The sequence below is a fragment of the Apis florea genome, unplaced genomic scaffold (genome assembly GCF_048593485.1).
Source record: "Apis florea isolate Af1SG1 unplaced genomic scaffold, ASM4859348v1 contig_3158_pilon, whole genome shotgun sequence".
In the NCBI taxonomy this organism is placed as follows: Eukaryota; Metazoa; Arthropoda; class Insecta; order Hymenoptera; family Apidae; genus Apis; species Apis florea.
Window position 1 is genome coordinate 3,636,877 of NW_028256713.1, and position 24,028 is coordinate 3,660,904.

The 24,028-nt window shown below is 45.5% G+C and overlaps 1 protein-coding gene across 2 annotated transcripts in view; it reads right to left on the bottom strand.

Moving 5' to 3' along the window:
- LOC100863831 (transcription factor hamlet) overlaps positions 1-24,028 on the bottom strand; it is a 62,711-nt gene that overhangs the window by 20,875 nt on the left and 17,808 nt on the right. For both annotated transcript variants that reach the window (XM_086909394.1, XM_086909393.1), the window contains exons 2-3: positions 5,333-5,716; positions 4,665-4,861 (exon numbers count right to left, since the gene is read on the bottom strand). In XM_086909394.1, coding sequence (XP_086765520.1) covers positions 4,665-4,861; positions 5,333-5,716 — 581 coding nt within the window. The remainder of the gene's footprint in view (positions 1-4,664; positions 4,862-5,332; positions 5,717-24,028) is intronic.

Sequence of the window (24,028 nt, forward strand, 5' to 3'; positions counted from 1 at the left end):
TCTCATTTAAGCCGATCGGGATGAAATATTTACGTTATTTAAGAAATCTTTTCTTAACTTCGTTGTACTCGTGCGAAGATAAAGTAGAAGCGAAGAATCAAAGAATTGCCTCTGGATTACTTTTTGAATCGGCACTCCATCTTTGCGTAACAGCGTTCAATCTATAAGAAATAATTAATCAAAAATTCCTTTCGCAAAATTTGCGAACAATTTGTGAGCACCTTCAACTTTTCAATGCATCCAACTTACACAACGAATCAACGTATGGGGCGAGACAGAAACTCGTTGCCAGTAAATTTAAATGTCAAAATACACACGTTAAATATTCAAACCGTGCCAAGTTGTATCATAGCTTTATTAACATAATAGGAGAAGGTGCGGCGGCGAGCAAGCCTTCTACTGGCCCGGTCCTATCAATCAAAAACTCGATCCCCGAGAAAAGGGTTAGTTAGGCAAAACAGTCCCTTGCATTTTTTGGACGACGAATATAACGTGTGCGTGCACGGTTTTCGTCGCTTCGACCAAGACTCATTACGTTTCATTTGCTCGTTGCATTCCCAGTTATCGCCACTCGTTTCGTTTTCGTTGCAACGAAAAATTCGAGCGCAAAAATTTCAAAAGTAACGCGTGTTCGCTTCACTTTCGAGGGAACCCCTTTCTTGAGAAAAGCGTCCTATACCCCATGCGAGGGGTGCGAAATTTCGCGTTGCCGAGTCACCCCGTTCACGACCGGTAAATTCGCATAGATGACCACCGACCGAGGTGGGGGGGATCCTGACCGGGCTCACAATGGCCCGCATATTCACCGCGCCGTTGATTGTCACTTGTTTCCCCCCACGAAATTCCCATTTCCCTCCGCGCGCCGTTTCTTTCTCCAATTTCATATTCAAATGCGATGAAAATCACGCGTAACTCTACGCCTTGAGAAAGCGGAGGTCGCCTCGGACTCTCCTTTCCTACGGACGGATTCCACGCCATACGAGATTCGCGAAAAAAGAAGGAGATGGTATTGGTTGGTGAATTGAAAGGAGAAGAAGATGAAAAAGGCGGCGGCCGAGTTAATAAGAATCGGTGGCCGGAGGAATCGGAGGGAGGAGGAAGAGAAGGTGGGGAAGAAGAGGGTTGAGCATAATGTGGCTCATTGTCGAATCACTTCCGGGGTTTGACCTCCTGCAACGCCCAAGTAAGGGCCGGCTCACCTGGACAATGTCCACGAATAATGGGGCAGCGCCGTTCCCGTGGCATTGTGCCGGACACGTCGATTGTCTACGAATACGTGCTTCCAGATCGAGCGAGAATTTAATAACATCGACAATAAGATTCCGTCGGCACCACCTACTCTACGCAGGGAGGTTCAATTCTTTCATCCTCTCGACGCGCCGTTCTTGGTTAAGTGGTGGGGCGTGCGCGAGGAAGGGCACGCCATTGTCACGACATTGTTATCTCGATGAAGATCGCCTCTTCGAAGCGAATTCGAGAAGGGTCGTCGCGACGACGATCGAGTAACCGTTTTTTTTTTTTTTTTTTTTGGAAAACGGTTGTGGAAAATGGAGGGGGAAACGGGAGGATTCCTGCTAGGGTTCGCGGTTCGCGTCACAATTCGAACTGATTACGGGGGCATCGGGTGCGGTTGGTTGCTGCGGTCCGCGGCGAGGACACGTTTCGTCGAGAGTCGTCATTTATATGATTTGTCAGCGACATACGCGCAGCTAATGGCCCAGCTTTCCACCCGATTTGTCGAAAAAGTGGCCCGCAACGAGGCTCAACGAGGCGCGTGGTGCCTGCTTCGATATGAAAAACAACCGATCTTCCGCTCTTTCTCTCTCTCTTTCTCTCTATCTCTCTATCTCTCTCCTCTCCCCCGTGGCCGCTATATAAAAAGAGAGACCAGCCGGCGCTCGGCTACACTCGTACACTCGTCTATCGCTCGAGAGAGGGCGAGTGGGGCCGTCAGCGATCACGTGGAAAAATTGACGATGCTTCCAATATGTCGATGGGCGAGTTGCGCGGGGGAGAAAGAGGGCAAACGTGCCCCCGACGGGGGTGGATTCTGTGGAACCCTCGTCGTGTTCCATATGGAAATATCGTAGATGCCTGGCAAACGAGAAAGAAAGCTGGATTATGATATACGATTGAAATAAAGGAGCATCCTTTTCATTCGAGCAATTAATTAAGGAGAGAAGGTTCGAGACACGAGTGGTGAGAAAGAGAGGCGATGCAATAAACGGGCGACAGGGTTGATCATTTAAGGCGGGTTCTCGAGATCATTCGGTAAATTGGAGCCGTACCCCTCGACACGAGGGTCTCACGGCCGAGCGAGCTAAGCCTAAGATTGGTTTAGTTGCCACTAAGGCACGCCGCGAGTCGGCCGTTCTGCGGATCACGCGTCACCGAGCAAAACGCAACCGGAAAGAATGGATCGCCCCTCCGGTTTCCTTCGCTTTTCCACTTCCCGTCCCCGGCTGGATTCGGGTGGATCCGAAAAACGAGACTCGGCCAGCGTGGCAGGTGGGGTACCACCGATACCTCGAACAACAACCCTCGATACCACGGCCTTCCCTTCGTTCCGCTTCAGGTGTGTATGTGTATATGTGTATATGAACGTGCAACGAACGAGGTGTTCACGAAATTTGGGGAAAAATTTCGGTTTGAGGTCTGTTTTTTTTTTTTTTTTTTATATATTCTTCATACTCTGTGATATAAAACGAGACTCTTCTTCGAGTCTCTTTAATGTTTTTCTCTTTTTTTTTACTGTTGTTCCTATCGAACGAAGATCGAATGGATGGAAATATGGAGCGAAATATCGAAGCGGGTTGATAGTTTATCACTAATCCAGTTTCCATCTTCCCTATCTGTCCCCCCTTTTCCATTCGAGGAACGCCTTTCCCCGAGAATGTGAGAAAAGGATTAGGATTAGGGGATAGCGTGCGAATCGATCGAAAGGGATCCCTCCTAGATTTCTCCAATTTCAGAAAAAGGATCACGTTTGTTAACCGTTCGATAGGTTCGTTACCAACGCATATATACGATGTATATACACATATATATATTTCTCGGTTATTTTACAAATAACGAAACGAGAAGTGGAAATTCTTCTCGATCGATCTTCCCCTTAACTCGAACCGAATTGGAAGGGAACATTATTCGAAATTCTGTGAGAACTCGGAGGCAAGAGAGATCTCTCTGTCGCGATGTTTTCGTACTCTCGCACGTTTACGCGCGTGGGGTTGATAGATCGGGCCGACGAAACGAAGGGGTAGTTTGGCTTTAATCGATCCTGTAATCGCCGGTCCGACAGTTGGCCCCGGCTGCCTTTTTGTCGGCAGTTAGATGGATGGCGCCATTTACATTTTGTCAGTGCGACATGCGCTAACGTAACGTAGCGTTGCCGCTATCATATCTATCACACCCTCTGGACCGGTACACGCCTGGTTCCCCGATTCCGCTACGCCGCTCGTAATATCGTTTCAGAAATGATTTTTCCGCGAGGGAGGAAGATTTTTTAAATCGAAATTTGCACGATCGGTAGAATTTAAGAGACACGAGAGACATCTTCGATTGGAAAGAACGAAGAAACGATAATTTATCATCGGGCACAGAAGACGATTCATTTTGGTAGGAAAAATAAAAAATGAGATAGATTTCTTCAATTTCTTCAAGTTTAAATTGTTGCGAACGTAAAACGCTAAAAAAGAACGATCTGTCATATATACATTTAGAGAAAGAGAGTTTGGACATGGTTTTAATCTCGATAGAAGGAGGAAGAAATCGCGTGAATTTTACGGACTGTTTCTTCGACTTTGACTTGGTGTGCCGATTTCACGGTCGAGTTGAAGAAGCAACAGAGACGTTCATCTCGGCTTCGAAAGAATCTGAGAATCGGAAAATCGGAAAGGAATCGGGAGAGAAATTGTCCGAGGCGAGGCAATTGACAGATCTGTCAACATGGATGACACCTTCGACGAACGAGCCGGCCAGGTGTCTACCTTTCCAACCGAAGAGACGACTCTCTGTCTGTCCCTCCCCTTCTCCTCTCCTCCCCTATCTTTCTCTCTCTCTTCCTCCTTTCCTCTCTTCTCCTGTCCTTCGGCATCTGCCGGATAATACCCGGGATTATAGCAGAAGGATAGCGAGAGCCCACTGACACTGGTTTCGAGCAAAAGTATTCCTCCACCGGATCCCGGAACCATAAACAGATCGATCATCTTTCAAACGGTTCCACGAGAACCCCCCCTCTGCGAGATGATATCGCATGTGAATCCCTCACTTTCGCGGAAAATCTTCCCGCCTCTTCCATCCCCGCAATGGAATATAAATATCCAAAATTAGGATAGATAGATTTACGTTGAAAATATTCAGAAATCTTTCAACGAGACGCGGGTATCTCTGCGACACTGACACGTCATTCATTTTCAATCGTTTTTATAATTTTCTTATTTATCCTCCCAAAGTCGTGGAGCATATATAAGTTTAAAATTACCCATTTTTCTCGATCTCGTTCCAAAATTCAAAACCGATTAATAACAACATCAATTCATTCCATCTACTAAAATAAACTTCACAATAGACAATGTGTACGTATCTATCCACGATTTGGTACCCGCGATATGGTAACAGTGAATCAAGACAAGCGACATAATCGTGTAAGAAGGGTAATAACTCACCTCCCACGCGTAACGAGGGTTGAAAGGCTCGCTGGCCCATTTGCCGAGGAAAGGGCCGAATCTGGCGCCCCTTGGAATGTCCTTCCGCGCCCGTACTTGGGGGCCGCCCGGCGCCGAGCCGCCCACCTCCACTTCCGGCACCGGCGATACCCACTCGCGGTTCGCGTGCTCCTTCTGCTCCTGCTTCGTCGCGTCCTCTGCAAAGAACGAGAGAGAGGGGAAAAAAAAAAAAAAAAAAAAAGAACCGATCAGCGAATGGTCACATCTCGGACAGAAATTTTTTTGTAACGTCGATAATACGACGAAGGTGTAATTGGTAAGAAAGGAGGAGAAAGGGCGGCGAGTGCCGCAATTTACGAGATTAAATCCAATCGATAATCGTTCATACCGGGGTCTGTATATATATATATATAACCTATTATTCTAATCCACGCGTCTGAACGATTAACGAACGTTCCCACGTCTCCCTCCCCTCCCCCCGCCTACGATAATTTACCCCGTAATTCGTAACATTGAGCAGCGATTACAGCACGATTGACCCAGTATTCCAGTATTTATTATATACGCGATCAAGTGTCAATTTTAGCTGTCACGACAAGGGAAAAAAATTACGAAGGGAGGAGAGAGGGGAGAAAGGGGGGGAAGAAAATGGAAATTCTTTCACTCACGATACGCTTCGCTCCTGTACAGGCTTTCCCGCGATCTCGAGTACTCCTTTCTCTCGGTTTTCTCCCCGTACTCCCACGAGGAGGGTTTCTCCTCATCCCTGGACGAGGGTGGTCTGTGCTGCTCCTTCTCGTAACTCGGCTTGTCCATGGCTGGCGAGTAGCCACGCTGGTACGGCCTCGATTGCGGATTGTAATCCTGGGACAAGTCGTGGGTGGACGCGTGAAGGGTCGTCTTCAGGTCCCTGCCGTACACCAGATTGCCGGCGGAATTGTTGCTTCCGCCACGGATCGTACCGTTCTCCTCCATTTCCTGGTTCTCCCCGCTACCCCCCGTGCCTCCCCCGGCTGGCGTGCCCGACGTCGACTCGCCTTCGTCGCTGCTTCCTGAAACAATGGTGGCCCCCAACGAGGAATTATGGAAATGCACGTTTCCTACTTTCAATAAACGCGTTCGGCCGAGTCAAAGGGTGAAAGGAAAAAAGTAAAAGGTTCGTATATCGCGGACGAAGATTAAAAGAAATGTGGAAATCGATCCTCGACCCACGTTCGTCTCCCGTCGAACAGTTCCGTTCGAATCGAAAGGTCGGAACGCCTACGTTTACGAGACTATTCGTCGCTGGAGGAAAAAATAGATTGGAATACACGCGTATGACAAATTCAAGTTTGAAGTTTTTCCTTAAAAGAAGGAAGGGGTTTCGTTTCGAGATTTCGAAATGGTGATCATTTCTGTGGAAATTCTTTTCTTCCTTTCTTTTTTTTTTTTTTTTTTTTTTTTTAGGATGATGACCAAAGTTCTGGGTGGGTGGATATTTGTAGTGGAGGTCACATTGTTAAGAAAGGGTCGCAAACGGTTGAGTTTCGGCCTAGATAAAATTCGAAAGTAAGATTTATAGGCTTGAAAGAGACGGTCGACAATTTTTTTTAAACGCATCGAGTGACGATCGAACGGTAAATTCAATTCAACCTCCAAAATATTTTTTCTCGATCGAAAAATACCAAGAAAAAAAGAAACAAAAGTCGTTAACAAAAATTGAATAGCGAACGAACATCGTAAATCATTCGTACGTATGTATATATATATAAGCAAAATGAAATTTCAAAGAGTAGGTAAGAAAGGAAATATATAATTCCGAGAAGCAGTAAATTTCTCCGCCCCCTTTGCCAAACCGAACGAGATCCTAGACACACAAGGACAAGTGGCCATCGGGCAACTCGCTATCTCCTCTATCCGTCGCTCGTTTTCCCACTCGCAGAGAGTCTCGAGTGCACGATGCGACACCCGAGAGTCAAGGATGTTTGACGCGATAAGCCAAGAATTTCATTGTTCCCCCTACCGGCTCGACTTTTGATACACCGTGAAACGGCCTCGTGATGATCGTTACGTAAAAGAAAAAAAAAGAAAGAAAACCTAACCTAACCTAACAGAATCAGAGCTCAGGATTTTGGAGCACGTACTGATTCGCAACCGATCATCTTCCCTTCCCTCTTATCTTCACACGCGCGATACCTTCTCCTCTTCCTCTTCTTCCATTCTATCCTCTCCCATCCACGTCGAATCTGGATTTATTTGTATAACTCCAGGACCGGATACGAAAGGGGGGATACCCGATACTTATCTTCGAATCGAGAGATATCTCTCCGTTGTACGGAGATATCTGAAAACAAACTGTGAACCGGGCGTGTATATAGGAATGACACGGAGGGACCTGCGACGACGATCCTTCGCAAACAGGGGTATACAAGCTCGGTGAATCCATCGTCTAAACGAATTGCCGACAAGGTGTTGCAGGTGTATCCTCCAGAAGGAAGGAATACACGCTCCAGGCCTTGACACGGTATCTCGGTCCACGGTGTCGCCTTTTACGTGTCTCATTGTGCCGCGACAAATTTATCTCCTCGGATCAAGCTCGCGATAACGATTACGCACGGATGCGGGATCCGCGTAGAAATTTCGTTCGATCGAGATTAAAGATTTACGAGGAGTTTACACGTTCGTTTTACGTGGAAGCCGGGAGCTTCGATTCCGTTCCAATCGACGTGTCGACACATCGGATCAAGGATTCCAACTACGTTACGTTACGTTAATGCAGAGTCGTAAAAAAAAAAAAAGAAAAAGGAAACGATGATCCTGCGTGCCGGCTCGATCGACACGAAAACTCGGGGTTTAATACTTTGGAGATATCAGGAACGCGTGTGTGGACGTTTCTAAGCAAGAAAATTATAGAGCGGAATCACGGAGAAGAGAATCCATAACATCTTTCTCGCTTACAAACTTACCTCGAGGCGAAATAATCATAAAGATACGAGAGCGTTTCGAGGCGATAAGGGATGGATCGATGGACGACGTAAATCGAAATCCTGCCTGATCGATAGAGCAAACACGATTTCGTGGATTCCTTCGGTTTCCGTGGACGATCGTAAAGAAGAGATCTGTGCAGGATTTAGGGAGGGGTCGGCGTCTCTCTCGGCGCTACCAGTCGATACGATGCAACAATAATATTTGGAAAACTCTTGACGTCACCAGGGGTCTTTGACTCCTGTGGGACACGAGTACTCGAGCACTTTTTCCCTTGACAGAGTACTTGTTCGGCCATACACGATATTATCCACGATGATAGCGGCTCGAGAGGCTTCCAACCCGATTAGAGTAAAGTGCCGCTTTGCCACGGCTTAGAGAATCGAAAAAATTGTTCGTGGGAAGATGGTGGTTCACTTTTTTTTCTTTTTCCTCTCCTCGTCCTCTTTTTTTTCCTTCCTTCTTTTTTTTTTTCTTTTCGATTAAGTCGAACAGGTTTTTGTTTCTCGATTAAACTCGGTATTAACTCGAAACCCCGTGTTTGGGAAACTAAGCGTGTTATTCCGATGATATCGATGACCTGTTTCGATCCACCTTCTACCTACTCAATTTTTATTTCATTTTTAAAAGCGAACGAACAAAGAGAGAGAAGAATTAGAGATATTCGTCGATGGAAATGTATTACTCCATTATTAAAAGTGGAAGTGGATCAACGATTTTAAAAGTTACTTTCGGAGCAAACAAGTTTGACAAACTGTCGTACTCGATGATGATCGATGACTCCACCACAAATTGTCCTTGAACCACGACAATACGACACGAAGGGGGCGAGAACTGTATAGTCGAAATACACGAAATACTCTCGAGTCGAAGCGTGTCGTGCGCGCGAAAATAAGAAACTGGCCAACTCGGTCGAAGATATTCATAACGACGAATCCCGGAAAAAGATAATTAAGCAAATTGGCAGGCGAGAGCAACCGGGTGCTCGGAAGAGCGATTGCATCGTATGGAATGTATTCGCGTAGATCGCATTGCTGTGACCGCACAGGATGTCCTGGCGATACGGGGATCCTGATGGAAAAGGAACACGCTCCCATTAGCGCGTAATCGTAAGCGAAAACAAAAAAATCAAAAGGAATCAAGCTTCCCTCTCCAAAGATCAAACTTCGTCATCGACGAAGTTGGACAGAGAAAAGATTATGATTATTATTATTATTATTAATTAGTGTTGGATGGATCGAATAGATTTTGAAATCAAGAATCGTTGTCTCTGGCAATAAAAATAATTATAAACTTGTTTGGAAATTACCAGATGATGGAGAAATCAAATTAGAACGAATCTCTGCAGGCAAGCTTCCGGACAGTCTGCGGTTCAGTTTCCTCCTCCTCGATAGATATAAACCTTTCTTTTTTTTTTCTTTTTTTTTTCCTTTCGGTTCTTTGCTCGTACAAAAAAAAAACTTGACATCTCTGATGGAGAGAAAATGGAGCAGGCCGCAAAAAAAAAAAAAAAAATCGAATAATATTTCGTCGAGCAAAATCGTATCGCGCCGTTATCTTTCCGAGGCGAATCAATGATCGATAGCGATTAAACGATTCTATCTAATCGTGGACGATGAAAATAGACGCGCAAATGAATACAAATTTTCTTAAGCCTTAAGCGTATGTCTCACAGGTATAAACAGTCTCGTTTTATCGAGAGCCACTTCACCTTCGCCTCATCCATCCGAGGAATCACAAGCAGCAAACTTCTCGTTTGCTTTCCGCGATATTGAATCGAGGCGACACACCTTCGAACCGAAGTTTAAAGTAAAGTATCCGTATTATTTACTCCGTTATTCCCTTATCTTTCACGTAATGCGTAAACCATCGAAAACTTACCGTTCATCTTGTAGTCGAGCGTGGGCCGGGACAAATCGAGACCGTTCATTACTCGCTGGATCGTTTCGTCCAGATCGGATGGAGCGACGTTTAAAAGAAAAGAGAGAAAAAAGAAAAGAAAAGAAAAGAGATCACTGTCTGTCGCACATGTCTGTCACTGAAGAGGCTCACGATGTCACAACAATGTCAATGACACAACAATCCAATAATCGAGATGATAAAAATCACGGGAATTTTTCGTACGGGAATCTCGTGGACGATCGACCGATCGATACGCATGATCGGTTGGGTTTTGTTTTACAAAAGAGCGGAGAAGAAAATGTAGGCGCAGGGGGCTAGGGCGGCGGGGGGTTGAGATGGTCGCAGGGGGTGAGCTCGAGGTGGAAGAACGGGAAGGCGTGCTGGCAGAAGACGCGGCGAAATAAGAAACGAGTGAAGAGCGCTGCTCCGTGTCAGCTGGCTCTTGGCAGACTAGAGGATCCGAAATCTGTTGAGAAGAGGATGGCACAACGAGGGTTCCCGAGGGAAGCTAGGGACGATCCACGGGGTGTGGCGGAGCCGCTTCCATCGAGACCTCTGGTTGGCCCACGGGCGGAGCAACCCCTATCGCATTCAGATCCCCACCAGCTCGCCACAGCATCCCTCGAGAGAGCGAGCAAGAGGCTCGTGGAACGGGAGAAGTGGTGGTATGTGTACACGTTGGTAGAGGAAACGAGGCTGCGGCTGTGTCTGAGCGAGTCTGAGAGACCGCCGCCGCCTCTGGGTGGGGGTGGGGAAGAATCAGAAAACGTGACTCTGATAACGAAAGAAACACGCTCAACATTAAACACCGACTGGCCTTTCTTCGCACGATTCATAGTTTCTTATAGGATAAGGTTTCTATCGATTAATCTCTTCAATCTACGATAACGATGTTCTTATTTTCTCTCCTGTTTTTTCCTTTTCTTATTCTTTCCTTCTTTTTTTTTTTGCCACTTTTATTCGAATGAATAAGGCGAAATGATAGAAGAAATTTTTTCTTTTTTCTTTTTATAACGATTCGACTTTTTATAACGAGATGAAACTATGGAATTTTTTCTTTTTTTTTTTTTTTTAGGAAATATAACAAGTATTTCTTGAAACGAGACTTTTGGTAATTTTTTTTTTTTTTTTTACTTTCCAACGAAACGTTGGTAAAGTTGGATCTTCGATTCGGTGGTGGCCAAGGGTCAAATGTCATCGTGCGAAGAATTTTTTTTCCATCGCGCCATACCCTCCGATCGAAGAATGGCGGTGCTCGTGGAATTTGTAGAGGACCTCACGCAGAGTCAGGGTCAGTGGAACACCTATCGAAGTCTTTATTGGACAGGCTCGGTCACCTTTTCCTTCGTAAAGTAGCTGTCACGAGGCCGTCTAGATTTTTTTTTTTCCCCCCGTTTTCTTTTACAATCATCGTTTTCACAATAACCGTTTGCGGTCGATGGTAACGCGGACAGATTGATTTCGAAGGAATCAGAAATTTCGTCTGAATTTCGTTTTTTTTTTCTTTTCTTTTCTTTTCTTTTCCTCTTCTCTTCTCTTCTCTTCACTCTTTCCCTCGCGTTTGGAATAAATTTTTCCAACTTAACGGAAACGCGTGTAACCGAATCTATTTCGAAGGTCGTTGCCAACGTCTCGAGCGAGAACTAGCCGCGCTTTCTTCCCGTGAAAGAAAATTCCGTTACTCCGTTTCACGGATCCGACGTTTCTGTAAAAAAGTCCAATGTCAGTTATTCTCCCGGCCGTTTCCATCAGCGTTTCCACGCGTTCAAATTGCGACGATTTAAATCAGCCGCGCGACCCGGACGTCAGCGGGGTTGCGAAACGCTCGTGAAAATGAAATGGCGGAATGGGGGAATGGAAGTTAGGCAAAAAGATGTCGAAACAAATCTTCATTTTCCCGCGAAAATCGGGGAGAAAGAAAACGGGCACAGAGGCTGCGGGAAGACATGTGTCGCGTGCAGTTATATCATTCTTTATGGCCGGCTATACCCTTCCCTCGTTCAGTTCCAACCTCGTCCAACGCGCAATATTTGGCCGGGAGGCTTGATTTACACGCCGGCATAAAAATGCTTCACGATGTAGATATCAGACCTCCTTCGCCCGCTTCCAAAACTTCGTTGAGCGTTTATTTCGTGAATTTGTTGCGCCCTCTTTCTTCACTTTCGTGATTTGCTCAACGAACTCGAACGAAAATGAGTTTAGAATGTTAGTTTGATAATTCGTTCGTCGCGAATATTATTTTCATACTTAACGAAGTTAAAATTGGTTTACGCGGTGAATGCCGACGAATACGATGTAAAACGTTCGAGAGATTCACGTATATATATATATATATATATATATACGAATCGAAACTTCTCCTCTTTCTTAAAATCTTGCGTACGTATAAAAATATCTATTAACAAAATTAAATTTTGATAAATTCTTAAAAGTGTAAACCTTTCCTTAAATGCTATCACATCTAGAATTTCAAAAATTTTAAAAATAATTTCGATGACGAATTGACGTAGAATAAAAAACATAATGGCCATAATGTCTTAACAAATAATCAAATCAGCTTTCTTTCAAAACTATCGATTGCTCGATCGTTTCAACCGTGTGACCGAGAAAATTTGTCCGCGTGCTCGATTTATTCCTCTCTCCTCTTACTCTGCTCTCAAGAGAGAGAGAGAGAGAGAGAGAGAGAGAGAGAGGAGGGTGATCGATTCGAAGGACGTGGTACGTCGTCTTTGTCGATGATGGCGTTCGGACGAAGGGGCTAATAAATAACGGGAGTATCAAAGGGTTATCAGATCTAAGCAGAGGTTCCAGGTCTGGCGCAACTTGTGACACGTAGAGTGACGATGCCGTAATGTCGGTGGCAAAGTGTGCGCATGTGGGGTGAGTCCGTAGGGCAGAAGGAGAGGGAGGGGAGGGAGGCGCGCGAAGCTATTAAACTGACAGAAACACTTGCCACCCCCTCCTCTGACCCAGGCCACCCCCTCAACCTCCGACTCTATGCCATCCCTTACTCGGAAGCCCTTCGTCCCTTACTGCAACACCGGAGTTATTAATATTTTTCACACCCCCGAAAATTGTCTCCTGTGTGCTCGGCGTACCGACAACTTTTCGCTCTATCGGAGAAGCAATTTTACAGCCGTGTCACCGCCTGTCGCTGTCAAAACGGCTACGACAAGATACCACTACGCGGCAAGTCTCTCTCTCTCTCTCTCGACCATTGTTTCACACGATCAAATGTTTCTTATTCGAATCTTGTAAATTTGCTCGAATTTAAATTTAAATATAACAAAATATTCGTTCGATTTCGTAATAATTTATCTCGAATTTATCGTCTTGTATTACGAGATTCGACTTGGAACAAGGGTATATCGTAATAAATCGAGATAGACGAAATCTCTCGAGATCGTGTAGACTGCTCGAGACAAACGAAGAGACTGCTTGTCAGCGTCGACCGTTAACGGTCGTCGTCGCGGTGAAAGAAGTAGCCAACTCGAGAAGAGAGAGAGAGAGAGAGAGAGAGAGAGAGAGAGAGAGAGAGAGGAGCCTCGAGGGACGAAATAAGAAAGAAGCGAGCGCTCGATGCGATCAAACAATCGGCTGTTGCTCGAGTGGTTGCTCTCTCGGGCGGAGAGTCCGCGCAGTCGACTTCTTGATCTACCCCAAAGCGATTTGCGCGTCACTCGACAAAGAAGGATCGAGAGAAAGGTGGCCGGTGGAACGGAGAAAGACAGAGGGATGGAATAATTGGAGCGCGATGGGACTAAGGTGAAAAAAAAAAAAAAAAAAAAGAAAGAAAGAAAAAGAAAGAAAGAAAAAAAAGAAAGAGAAAAGGATCGAGAGACGTGCGTGTCCGTGAATGGCGCGTACCCTTAGCAACGAGCCTCGCTCCATGTCCGTGAGTGCCCGAAATAGCGATTGGTGAATCCACAGCTTCGTATGGAGTCGCTTCAACGGTCGTGACGGGAGTCTATAATTTGTGTTCGAGTCGAGTTGGCTCTCCGCGTTGTGTACGCACACGCCTTCACTGCCTTTCGAACGCGCGCTGCCCTCTAATGTGCCATTGAGAGCCACGTTATGTGGCATAAGTAGTCGGGAGAGGAAGAAAGAGAAGGACGAGAAAGAGAGAGAAAGAGAGGGAACTCTCTATGAATCTCAGGAGCACCGCCCTCCTGCCTCGAGGAACTTGAGACGCGATTGTTGTGCGCCGCGTGCACACCGTGTACCAGAAGCATTGTCCCTCGTTAGAGGCCACCGGAAGTCACCGGAAGACGATCAACTAACGGAAGACCTTCCAACTCCTCCTGCCGACGCCCTCCCTATTTCGTGCTTTGCAGCTTGTCTCTGCCCCCTCCCTCTCCCCCCCGCGTCGGAGACGTCACCGTTTTATACCGACTTAACGATTTTTCAACGCGCTCGTTTGTCAACGGAGGATGGATGCAATGATTTTGCCTCGCCTCGACGACTCGATTCCTCGCATCCGATCGTATACAAATGCAAAGAAAATATATAATTCGATATATACGGAGCACGAGATTCAACCGTTTCGTTCGTTGGGTTTATCATTACTTTCGTTACTTTCGTTATCTTGTATTATATTTCGTAGGACACGAGGGAGAAAGGTCTCGCCTGCATTCCTCGACTTTTTTCTCGAAACGCGAGGTAACGCGAGATTTAATTGCCGATCTAAAATTAATTCCAGGCTGAAAATGCGTGGCACGTAATCGCAAGCTCGCTCTTAGGCAGAAGGTAGGTTCTCCTAGACGGAGATCCGGGTTACGGGGTCAAGATCGGCGAAATCGTAGGAGAAGATCCAGATGTGGACGATAGAATTGTGGCACGCGAGCGGCCGGAACACGGGTTGAACTGGGGAAAATCCGGCCGAGGGGGAGAGAGGGGGGTCGCTTTCTCGTGCGCGTGCAACACCCTCGTTCCTTCGCGCTCCTTCCTCCTTTTCAGCCCCTTCCTCCGCTCCCCAGATCTCGCCTCCTCTTTCGATCCTCGGACGAGAAGAAAAAAAAAGGAAAAAAAGTAATCCAAATCGCCCGAAATCGAAATACTCGATAATGACGTTTCGCACAAAATTTTACACATAAAGGTATTGGATGAATATGGAGGACCGAACATTGGAGGAACATTGTATTGCAATCGCGCATAATTTCGCTGAAAAGTAACAAAATCACGGGCTACCGGGGGACGCCGCGATTGTTATCGACAAATAGAGTTTCCGCCCCGGTCAAAATTCAATCGGCGAATTAAACGTTTCGGTGTGCAACGATTCGTGCAATCGGAGCGGCTCCGATTAATTTAGGAAGGTTTGCGCATCAAGTTTACATCATGAGGTTGGGAACGCACAACGAGAGTGGACCGAGTCCCGTCGTCGCGAGTCGCGCAACACGTTCGAGAGAGAGAGAGGGATGAACGATGTACAATGTACAATTCCGTACAATCGGGCGATGCGGGAGAAGGAGACAGGAGGGAAAGCAATAGCGGAGGGAATCAACAGCCGATATTCGCGTAATATCGGCGCAACAAAGTGCAAGCTTATTGGAAAACGTGGCGCGCGTGGAGGGGAGGGGAAGGCAGGACAGCGTGCAAATATTGATGCATTAACAATGCAGGCTAATTATGTTTTGGTACGGGCGTTCGTACGGGAGCGGCGATGGTGTGGCGAGGCGACGATAGCGGAGCGGGCGAGGTGGTGGTAGGTGAAGTTTGCAGTGGCCACCGGCCCGGCCATTTCGCCATTGTGATCCGGCCTTCAGCACACAGCCTCCGGCTGGCTCACAGGCGTAACCCGCCGTTAAATTAATTTTATCTCATGTCCGGCATTAATTCTGTATACGTGTACCGCGGCTCGCCTCTGCACTCCTCTTCACTCCGCTACCCTACCTCATTTCTATGCCATTTCTACGCCCCTCCTTCCCGCCGATTCCGCACTCGCCGATCATTCTTTCCTACCAAAATTGCCACCTTTGCGAGAAAAGAACTCTCTTTCTTTCTTTTTTCTCTCTCAGAGAAAATAGATTCGAGTAGTTTTGGAGTTTTTATTAAATTCGTTCGATTTTCTTTCCTGTCCTTTTTTTTTTCTTCTTTTTAGATAATTTGCAACAATGCAAAGGCGAGGGGCGCAATGGTAATCGGGAACGATTAGACTCTAATTAGATTCGCATCCGTTTCGGGCTCCGGGCTGTTTAAACGGGGCGCGCGTCCTCAACGAATTCTCCTCGACGAGAGAGGAGAGAAGATCGAAAGGCAAAACCCCTGCGGATATCAACCCTTAGCAAGCTGCGCAAGGGTAGAACTCGTCCGAAGGAAGGGGAACAGATGTTTTTGAGCGCGAGCCAACATCGTAATCTATGTTCCGCAACATCGTAATTAAGGAAAAATAGAACTTCTCTTCCTCCTCCCTTCCCCCTGTGAATCTATCGGGTTATCGGCCTACGTGTCTCTATCGACATAATTTATCTATGATCCGTGGCTACATTCCACGTTCCAAACAGATCCGAATAGATTCGAATTCGATTGAATTTCTTTTTTTTTTCGCGCTTTCTCCCACCATAAATCGAAGCGGAAAGAATCGAATCTTCGTTCTCGAATCTCACGCCTGTCTCGTAAACAATGCTCGCAACAATGCTGGCTGCTGACCGACCTCCCCTTCCCTCCGCTCACGCATCTCTTACCGATCCCAGTAGAATCGTGGCGCGCGAGATAAAGCGGATTTCCAAGTTTAAATCTTCGGCTTCTCCACCACCAAGGAGGGAAGAAACGGGCACGGAGGGTGGCCACTCTCCTTCACGAGATAGATACGATCTGACCGTTTTCCACCCCCGTTTTGCAGAAATCGTGGCTTCGAATGGAAAGCCAAGCGCGTCGACTGCGCCTACCATTTGACGAACGCGTACGGGACGATCGTCGAACCACTCCCCCTCTATTCTCGTGAGAGAGGAGAATCGGTGCCTCGCAATCACGGACTTTCGATCGATGATTATCGGTATATTTGCCTTGACTACCATTATTACTTATTATCGGGTCCCGTTGTTGTTGAATCGTCGCGCGAAAACAAACGTATCTTCTGCTGTTATCTGCCGAAAAAAATTTTTTTGACTCACTTTCACCGTCGAACGATAACGCGATAATCCGTTGGAAGCGTTAAGCGTGATCACCTTTTTCCTTCGTTTCGATGATAACGTTATTAAAAAAAAAAAAAAAAAAAGAAAAGAAACAACGAACGATCGATTCTCTTCGATGGGTCTCGGTTTTTGACTTTTCTTTTTTTTTTTACTTCTTTCTTCTCTTCTTTTTTTTTTCTTTATGGAAAATATGAAAGAGAATTTGAAAGTGTTCCGTTATCAGGAGAATCGGCAATATCCTATCCAGTCGCATTCGCAACCCGGCGAAGATAAGAGTCGAGATATCTCGAGGCAGTCGTCGTTCCATCACGTGCGAATAGACTGCCTCCGGCTCTATTCACGGTGGCTGGAAGAATAGCCCCGTGATTCTATTCAGAGAAAAGAGAAAAAGAAAAGGGAGACGGATGGAGAGAGACGTCGAAACGCGCGGAGAGAGAGTGAGAGAACTCCACGGTATACACATATATATATATGTGTGTATATGTACTATCGGGACAAGAGAAATAAAAGGGGGGTAAGGGTATATCTGAAGAGGGGGTAACAGGGCCATCTGGGAATCGAATATCTTCGAATATCTAACGGCGTTTCTCTGTCGAAATATCCGCAATTGTGGAAGAGTAATCGATGGACAGTCACCGTTTCAAACGGGGAGATCTCTCCCCGTCACGGATCCACCCTTTCGGATCCAACGTTTCTCGCGTGAGGCGAGGTGAAAAAGGGCGAGAAACGAGTAAGATGTTTTTTCCATCCCTTTGCGCAAGTTTAACCTGCGCCCGTTTTGTGCTATGAAAATTTTTTTATAGGGTGCAACTATAGCGAGAGGGGTCGGTGAAAGCCGTGAAGCTCGACGGTCGGGGATGAGGCGTGCTCTGCGGTGATACGGATCGAGGATGTAATCGAAGTTTCATAAAGGACGGATTTACGGTGTTTAACCGGTTGGCAATTTATAGATCGGGGATAAAGTACTAGCTTCTTCGATCGATGATTAAGTCAAATTTATTTCCATTTAACATCTCGATCTATTCTAGTAATTCAAGGGATCGATTTTCGAAAATGTAAAGATCAAATTCTGAAAGTTACATAGAAGCGAAGAAAGGAGAGCATCGTGCAAAACTTGCGAAAAACAGTATAGTATATACTTGCAACACGGAAGTCGAAAAGTCAAGTCACCCTTTTCAAATTTTCCTCGAGCACAAAACCGTGAAAAGCAAAAAAAAAAAAAAAAAATCTTCAAGAGGGTTTCTCTCCGCTCTTTTTTTTCCCTTTCCTTCTTTCTTTCTTTCTTTCTTCCTTTCCTTTCTCTCTCTCTCGAAGATTCGTACATCTCGCAACAACAACAGCTACTCGTCGACCATTGTCTGCGGTTAACCCGTCGTCGACCTTTTCGGGAAAATTTTCGATTAAAAAAGTTGCGGCACAATCGCGACCAATTCGGGTTCGAGGCGTGAGAAATCGCTTCCTCTTTATACGGATGATTCGTAAGCCAATAACAGGGGATCTATAACTCATCCGTAATTGTTCACGGGGAGGGAAGAAGTCTCGCTCTTCCTTCCCGTCCCGTTCCTTCTAATTCGATTTTGATCGCGACAAAGCTCGCTCGGAACGGAGGAACCGAACAACCGGAGGGACGATAAATAACTGATGCGAATCGAACTGCTGCGAATAAAAAATTCGCCACCCACGCCGGAAGCACGGGAAGATTCAATTTCATCGGGCAGATTCGAAACGAACGTTCATCAAATACGAATATTCGAAGGCGGCGCGCCGAGGGGTGCCAGACACGGCAGAGGATAGACACGGTTAACTTTTTTTATTAAAAAAGATCTCTCAATGTTGCGACAAAGCAGCGACGGACTAGTTTTAGGGGCTTACTCGTTTCGCCAACGAATTTTTTTTTTCCTCGACGAATCGACGAAAAAATCGTACGAGGCAACGGTAACGAGCCGATGGAAAAATATCTGTTAAAGGGTGTACGGTGTAGTTCGTCGGCTACGCATGGTGCCCCGTGGAAATTTCGAACTTGGATCTTGTTGAATTTGAATTCAGTCAGTAGTGGGTGGACGGTTTGAAATGGTTACCGCGTGCGTCAGACATCAAACGGCTGGCCCGGCCCTTTGATCAAGTCTCTGTCATTCAGATGACTCTTGTCGACCGTGGCCCGATCAGTACACGCGGCACAGGCGTTAAAAAATTGATTATTGAAGTGTCATGGGCACCGCGTGAATACCTATTGACGATTTTCAAGCGTGCGCGTCAATTGATCCCATGATCACTTTTTTCTTTTTTTCTTTTTTTTTTTTTCAGCCAAACGAGCTGAACACTCTTGGACGATCGTTCCTTCCTTCTCCCGAAAATCCGTAAATACCGCTTCTCTCTTTACCATTGAAGCTATTTTTGACTCTCTTTGATAAAAGAGGTGAGTTTCCTCCTTTCTCCTCTCCCCGTAAAAGTAACCGCGTTAACTTTTAGATTTCTTCGTGGATGACTTTCAACCCTCCTCTTCTTTCCCCCCTCCCTGTATCCCGCAATCATTAACATTCATCGTTGGGACGAAGATGATTGGACGAAGCCGGGGAGAGAATTTCTGTCTCAGAAATTCAAGCGGCGAAGCCGGGCCGTGGTCCCGGAGTTTCATCGGGTTCTCCCTCCCCTAACTTTCTTTTCAGAGGGCAAAGTTTTGACTGTTGGTCAGAGAGGCGGCGATACCGAAGTTCGATTACGTCGACGCCACGTACTCCCCCGGGACTCGAGGAGACTTCCGATTAAGCGACCAAAGATGGCAATGACGTCTCGACGTGGACGATTAATCGTTTCCAACCATACTCCTCTAATATCTGTGTGTATACACTATATATATATATATATATACATATATAATATATATATATATATATAAAAGGAATATCGTGAACGTGTACCTGGATATAACGATGCCAATGCCCGATACCCACCGCTCGGCGAAAATGGCTTACACAGCGAAGCACTCAGAGGCCAGGTTCGCCATTTTTATCCACCGACGAGGCTGAGACGACATCGTAGAGGTGTCTACTTCTTACCACTGACCTGAATCTCTCTCTCTCTCTCTCTTCGTACAGAAAAAGAGAGAGAGAGAGAGAGATCTTGAAAACGGTCTCGACGTTATTCACGCACAATTTTTTATCGTGCCGCTAATTCGTCTGCTCTAATAAATGTTAATTGCAAGAGGATTGCAAAACGAGGGCCGTGTAAAATTGTGCGGTGAAATTCAGAGTAATGGCGCGACGATCGGGGATATTACTCGCGATTTCGAAAATCGAGCTAAGCCGCGTTAAAAACATCCCTCCGCTCTCATCCTAATGGGGACCCGTCTCTGAGGGCACTTGAGGGTGTGTAATTGCTAGAATCCGCACGGCCCCGCGCTCATACCACACCGTATTCACGCGTTATGCGGGGTGCGTGTTGGCTGCGGATCGACCACCTACTGGGTGTCTCGAAAACTTTGACCCCCGCCGATCTTGTAAAGATATAGATATATATATATATATATAATCTCCATTAAAAACTATCTCTACATTCTTGTTTTTCTTTCGACCAAAGCATCGTCAACTCGAACAAACTAAATAAATTAAAGATCGATCCAAAAATAATTGGGACAAATAACGCTGTTCAGATATTTTGAAGAAAAATATACGCGTTATAAAAATTTGGAAATTGAAAGCAAAGTTGTTAATAAGCGAGAGAAGACAAGGTTGAGATAGGCAAAGTTGAGGAATATTATCGACGACCCTGTCGAGACGGGATCCCCAACTCCTCGTCGCGGGGAGAAGAATTGGAGGGGTTAAACGACGAGCCACTAGAAAACAATCCCCCCCGGCCGCGGATGCTCTTTTCTTCCATTCTCTTCCATCCTCCCGTCGCTCGCTGTTTTTTTCGCCCTCGCCCCGTCTCTCTCTCTCTCTCTCTCTCCCTCGCACCCTCGCTCCCATCGGCCACCACCGTCTCTGTCCCGCGCGCACTCACCACTCGTCCACCTCGACAGATGTGGCTCGGCCGCGTTTTTGTTTCAAGGCTCGCGCCAACAATCGTCGCATTACCGGAACAAAACGACTCGACCCGATCGGGCCCTTTGAAAAAAAAAAAAGAAAGAAAGAAAGAGAAAAAGAAAAGCTGCGAGAGGCTCGAGTAGAAGGGGAGGGATACGATGGTGGTTCAGGAAGTCCCTGATCGACCATATCATCTCGTTAGAGGCACGCACCACATGTCCAAACAGAGAGACACGGAGAGAAAGAGAAGAATTATTACTATTGGCTACTACCATAGACAATGATCCGATTGGCCGAGCACGCGCCAAATATAATAATATTCTCCTACTCGGTTCCCTAAGAGCCGTACTTGTACGCGATATTGCTTGTTGCAAGTGCAACGGAGCCGACTGGACCTCGTTGATCCGATTGTCTTTGCGTCGGGGTTCGTAATCGTTCCCGATTGTTCCGCAGCCCAATGCACGCATATGTTTCGTTTACGATTTCTGCCTACGTCCGGGATTCTCGAGGAGGTGTACTACGAGCTAGATGTATTAATATCGTAAACGTAAAAATATTCGTTGATGGATAGATTTTTATATATATATATAATTGTAGAGGGAGTCGAATTTAGAACAATCCTTTCGCGTGGAAATTAAGAGATTGAGCCGGATTTGTATTACGAATTATTAACGTGCCTTATCGGTTAGGAAACAGTCGTAATTCATAGCAAGTTTCAGTCAAGATCAGAAAATGGAAAAGAAATTTCGAGGCTTGGGTAAACAATTAAACCACTATCAGTCCCCCGCTGCACGTCGAATGCCTAACTAATTTCCCCCGAACCTGACATTTACGATAAACAAAATATGAACGTCACCCATTCAGGCCCCGTGTCACGTTCCAAACTTTACTATGTATACTCTTGGACCAAGTGTAAACGATCCCTGCGCACCATTATCGGGCGCAATTGAAGACCGATCATCGTTTTTACGATCATCATTCCCATCGAAAGCCTTTCCACGCGCGATATATTCGGCCGCGTATACTCCTTTACGAGCTTCTTTCTCCTTAAACAAACATAGATAAAACTATGCGCGCGAGCCTATACACAAAACACCGCCCACCCATCGTGCTCTCGTCTCCTCTTCCTCTGCGAACAACGCCGCGTAACCGGAGTCGTTCGTTTCTCCCGATGGCTCCAAGTCGAAAAACGCATTAGCGATGCACGTGACGCTGCTGCACTCGCTACGGGAAAGCTACGGTGACAAAGCTCCATGCCCGTCAACCGTGTGTACGTAGCCCGGGACTTCAGAATTCACACGTACGACGCGCGCAGACACGAGACGTGTGAGCGTGCGGATCGGCGCAGCTCGCACCCATCCAATCTCCCCTCTAATGGATTTCACTCATTTTTCTCCACCGACACCAACCCCTGGCCCACGTATCTACCAACGCCTTTAAGGTTTTATTCGTTCGAGCAGAAGCAACTTCCGTCACCATCCTCGAACATTCTTTGAAATTTCTTTTTTTTTTCTCTCTTTTTCTTTTTGCGCTTGATAAATTAATCGAATTTATTTTTCTTAATTTTTCCATCCAATTACGAAGAATTGACTTTTATAACAAAATTTGGACAACGAAAAGTAAGAGAGGTGTTGACGAAGGTTTATAAAGAGAATGAAAGTTCGATTTTTTTTTTTTTTTAATCGATTAAGGTAGATAGAAAAATTTAAGGAAATTGATAACGATACGATCGAAACCATTAAAGATCGAGTGAGATTTATTAATTTTTCGTTGCACAATTATTTTATCATCAAGATAACTGCAATAAATCAGATAATGAAATTTTCTTTGTCCAATTTAATTTCGCGTAACACGGAAATGATTTGATTTTAATCCGTTATCTCGATAACATTCATTACTATTTCAGACTGCCGCCAATAAAATCCCATTCGATAATCGACCGAAAATACACGTTGGCTACAATTAGCGAATACAACTCGATCCTTTAGTTTTTAAATCGATCACGAACAAAGTAATCTTATCGCGCAGACGTGCCTTTCTATCAAGATCTGTCTTGTCAGGCCCGAAATAAACGTTTGATGCTACGATAACGCGGACAATCGAAATATATCGATGGAAAGATGCCTGATTTATGACATCGGATTATAAATTGCGCGATTGCGAAAATCATGGCCAGCGATTAATAAAAAAAATAAAGAAGAAAAGGCTTCGATCACGTTCCACAAAATTATTCATTATTCCCCCCTCCCTCCGCCCAGCTCTATCTTCCTTTCGATTAAAACAATTTCTAATAATTCCTTCCTGCTTCAATTTTCAAAAAAAAAAAAAAAAAATCAGAAATCGGATCTGATTTATTTTTCCTAAAAAGAAAACCAAAAAAGAGTGAGAAAAGTACTGTTCAGTGTCGCTAAAATATTAAACGTTTCAATTATTTTAACCGAGAAGAGGTGGTGTTTACTGCACACGTGTGTTCTGACATGAAACGAAACAAGCGTAGGAATACAAAAAAGAAAAAAGTCTCGATCGTGTTGAAAGGGGTGGTGGAATGCGAAAGCAGGAATTAAGCGGACCGCGAATGACCGGTTGAAAAGAATGTAGGGCATCTAAGCGAATGTGGGCACCTTAATCAGCGATCATCTACCGCGGCGATTATCGGCATAATTCTTCCTCCTATTATCAAGATGCCCATGATGGAGTTATTTTTTTTTCCCCCTTTTTTCCTTTTTTTTTTCCACGTGGAAACGCAGTGGAAGCATGCGAGTTACGTAGCTTTTTAGAGATTGCGTGTCGCGGCCTGTTCTCTTCCTGGGCAAGGACGCGTCGAGCTGAGCGGAGAAGGAGAACGAGGGGGAGGAAAAAAAAGGAAAAAAAGAAAAAAGGAAAAAAACGAGCAAGGCGAGAAGGAGGAACGGAATAGAGGGTGAGAGTCGATAAGGCAAATGGCCACTTGGTTAAAGTTCGCCGAACAAGAAACGACACAAATTACAGCTCTGCTCCTTTCTATCACTATCCTTCTCCCCTTTCCACGATTCTCCTCTTCTTCTCTCTTCATTTCACTTCATTTCACTACAGTTCGAAATCACACTTTCGTTTGGAACGAAGCGAAATAGCGCTCGTGATCGAGTTGAAGAGTCGGTTTCTCATCGAGTATCGGCTATTTTTTTTTAAGGATACAAGGAATTGTAAAAAAAAAAAAAAAAAAAAGAAAATGTATTATTTCAACGCGAAAGAATATAGTATAGAGAGTATAACGTAATTTTGTTTTCCTCTAGAGAAAGATTAAAAATCGTATATCACTTCTGCAATGGTAATTAAAAATTGATGATCTAACGAGATGATAAATTTA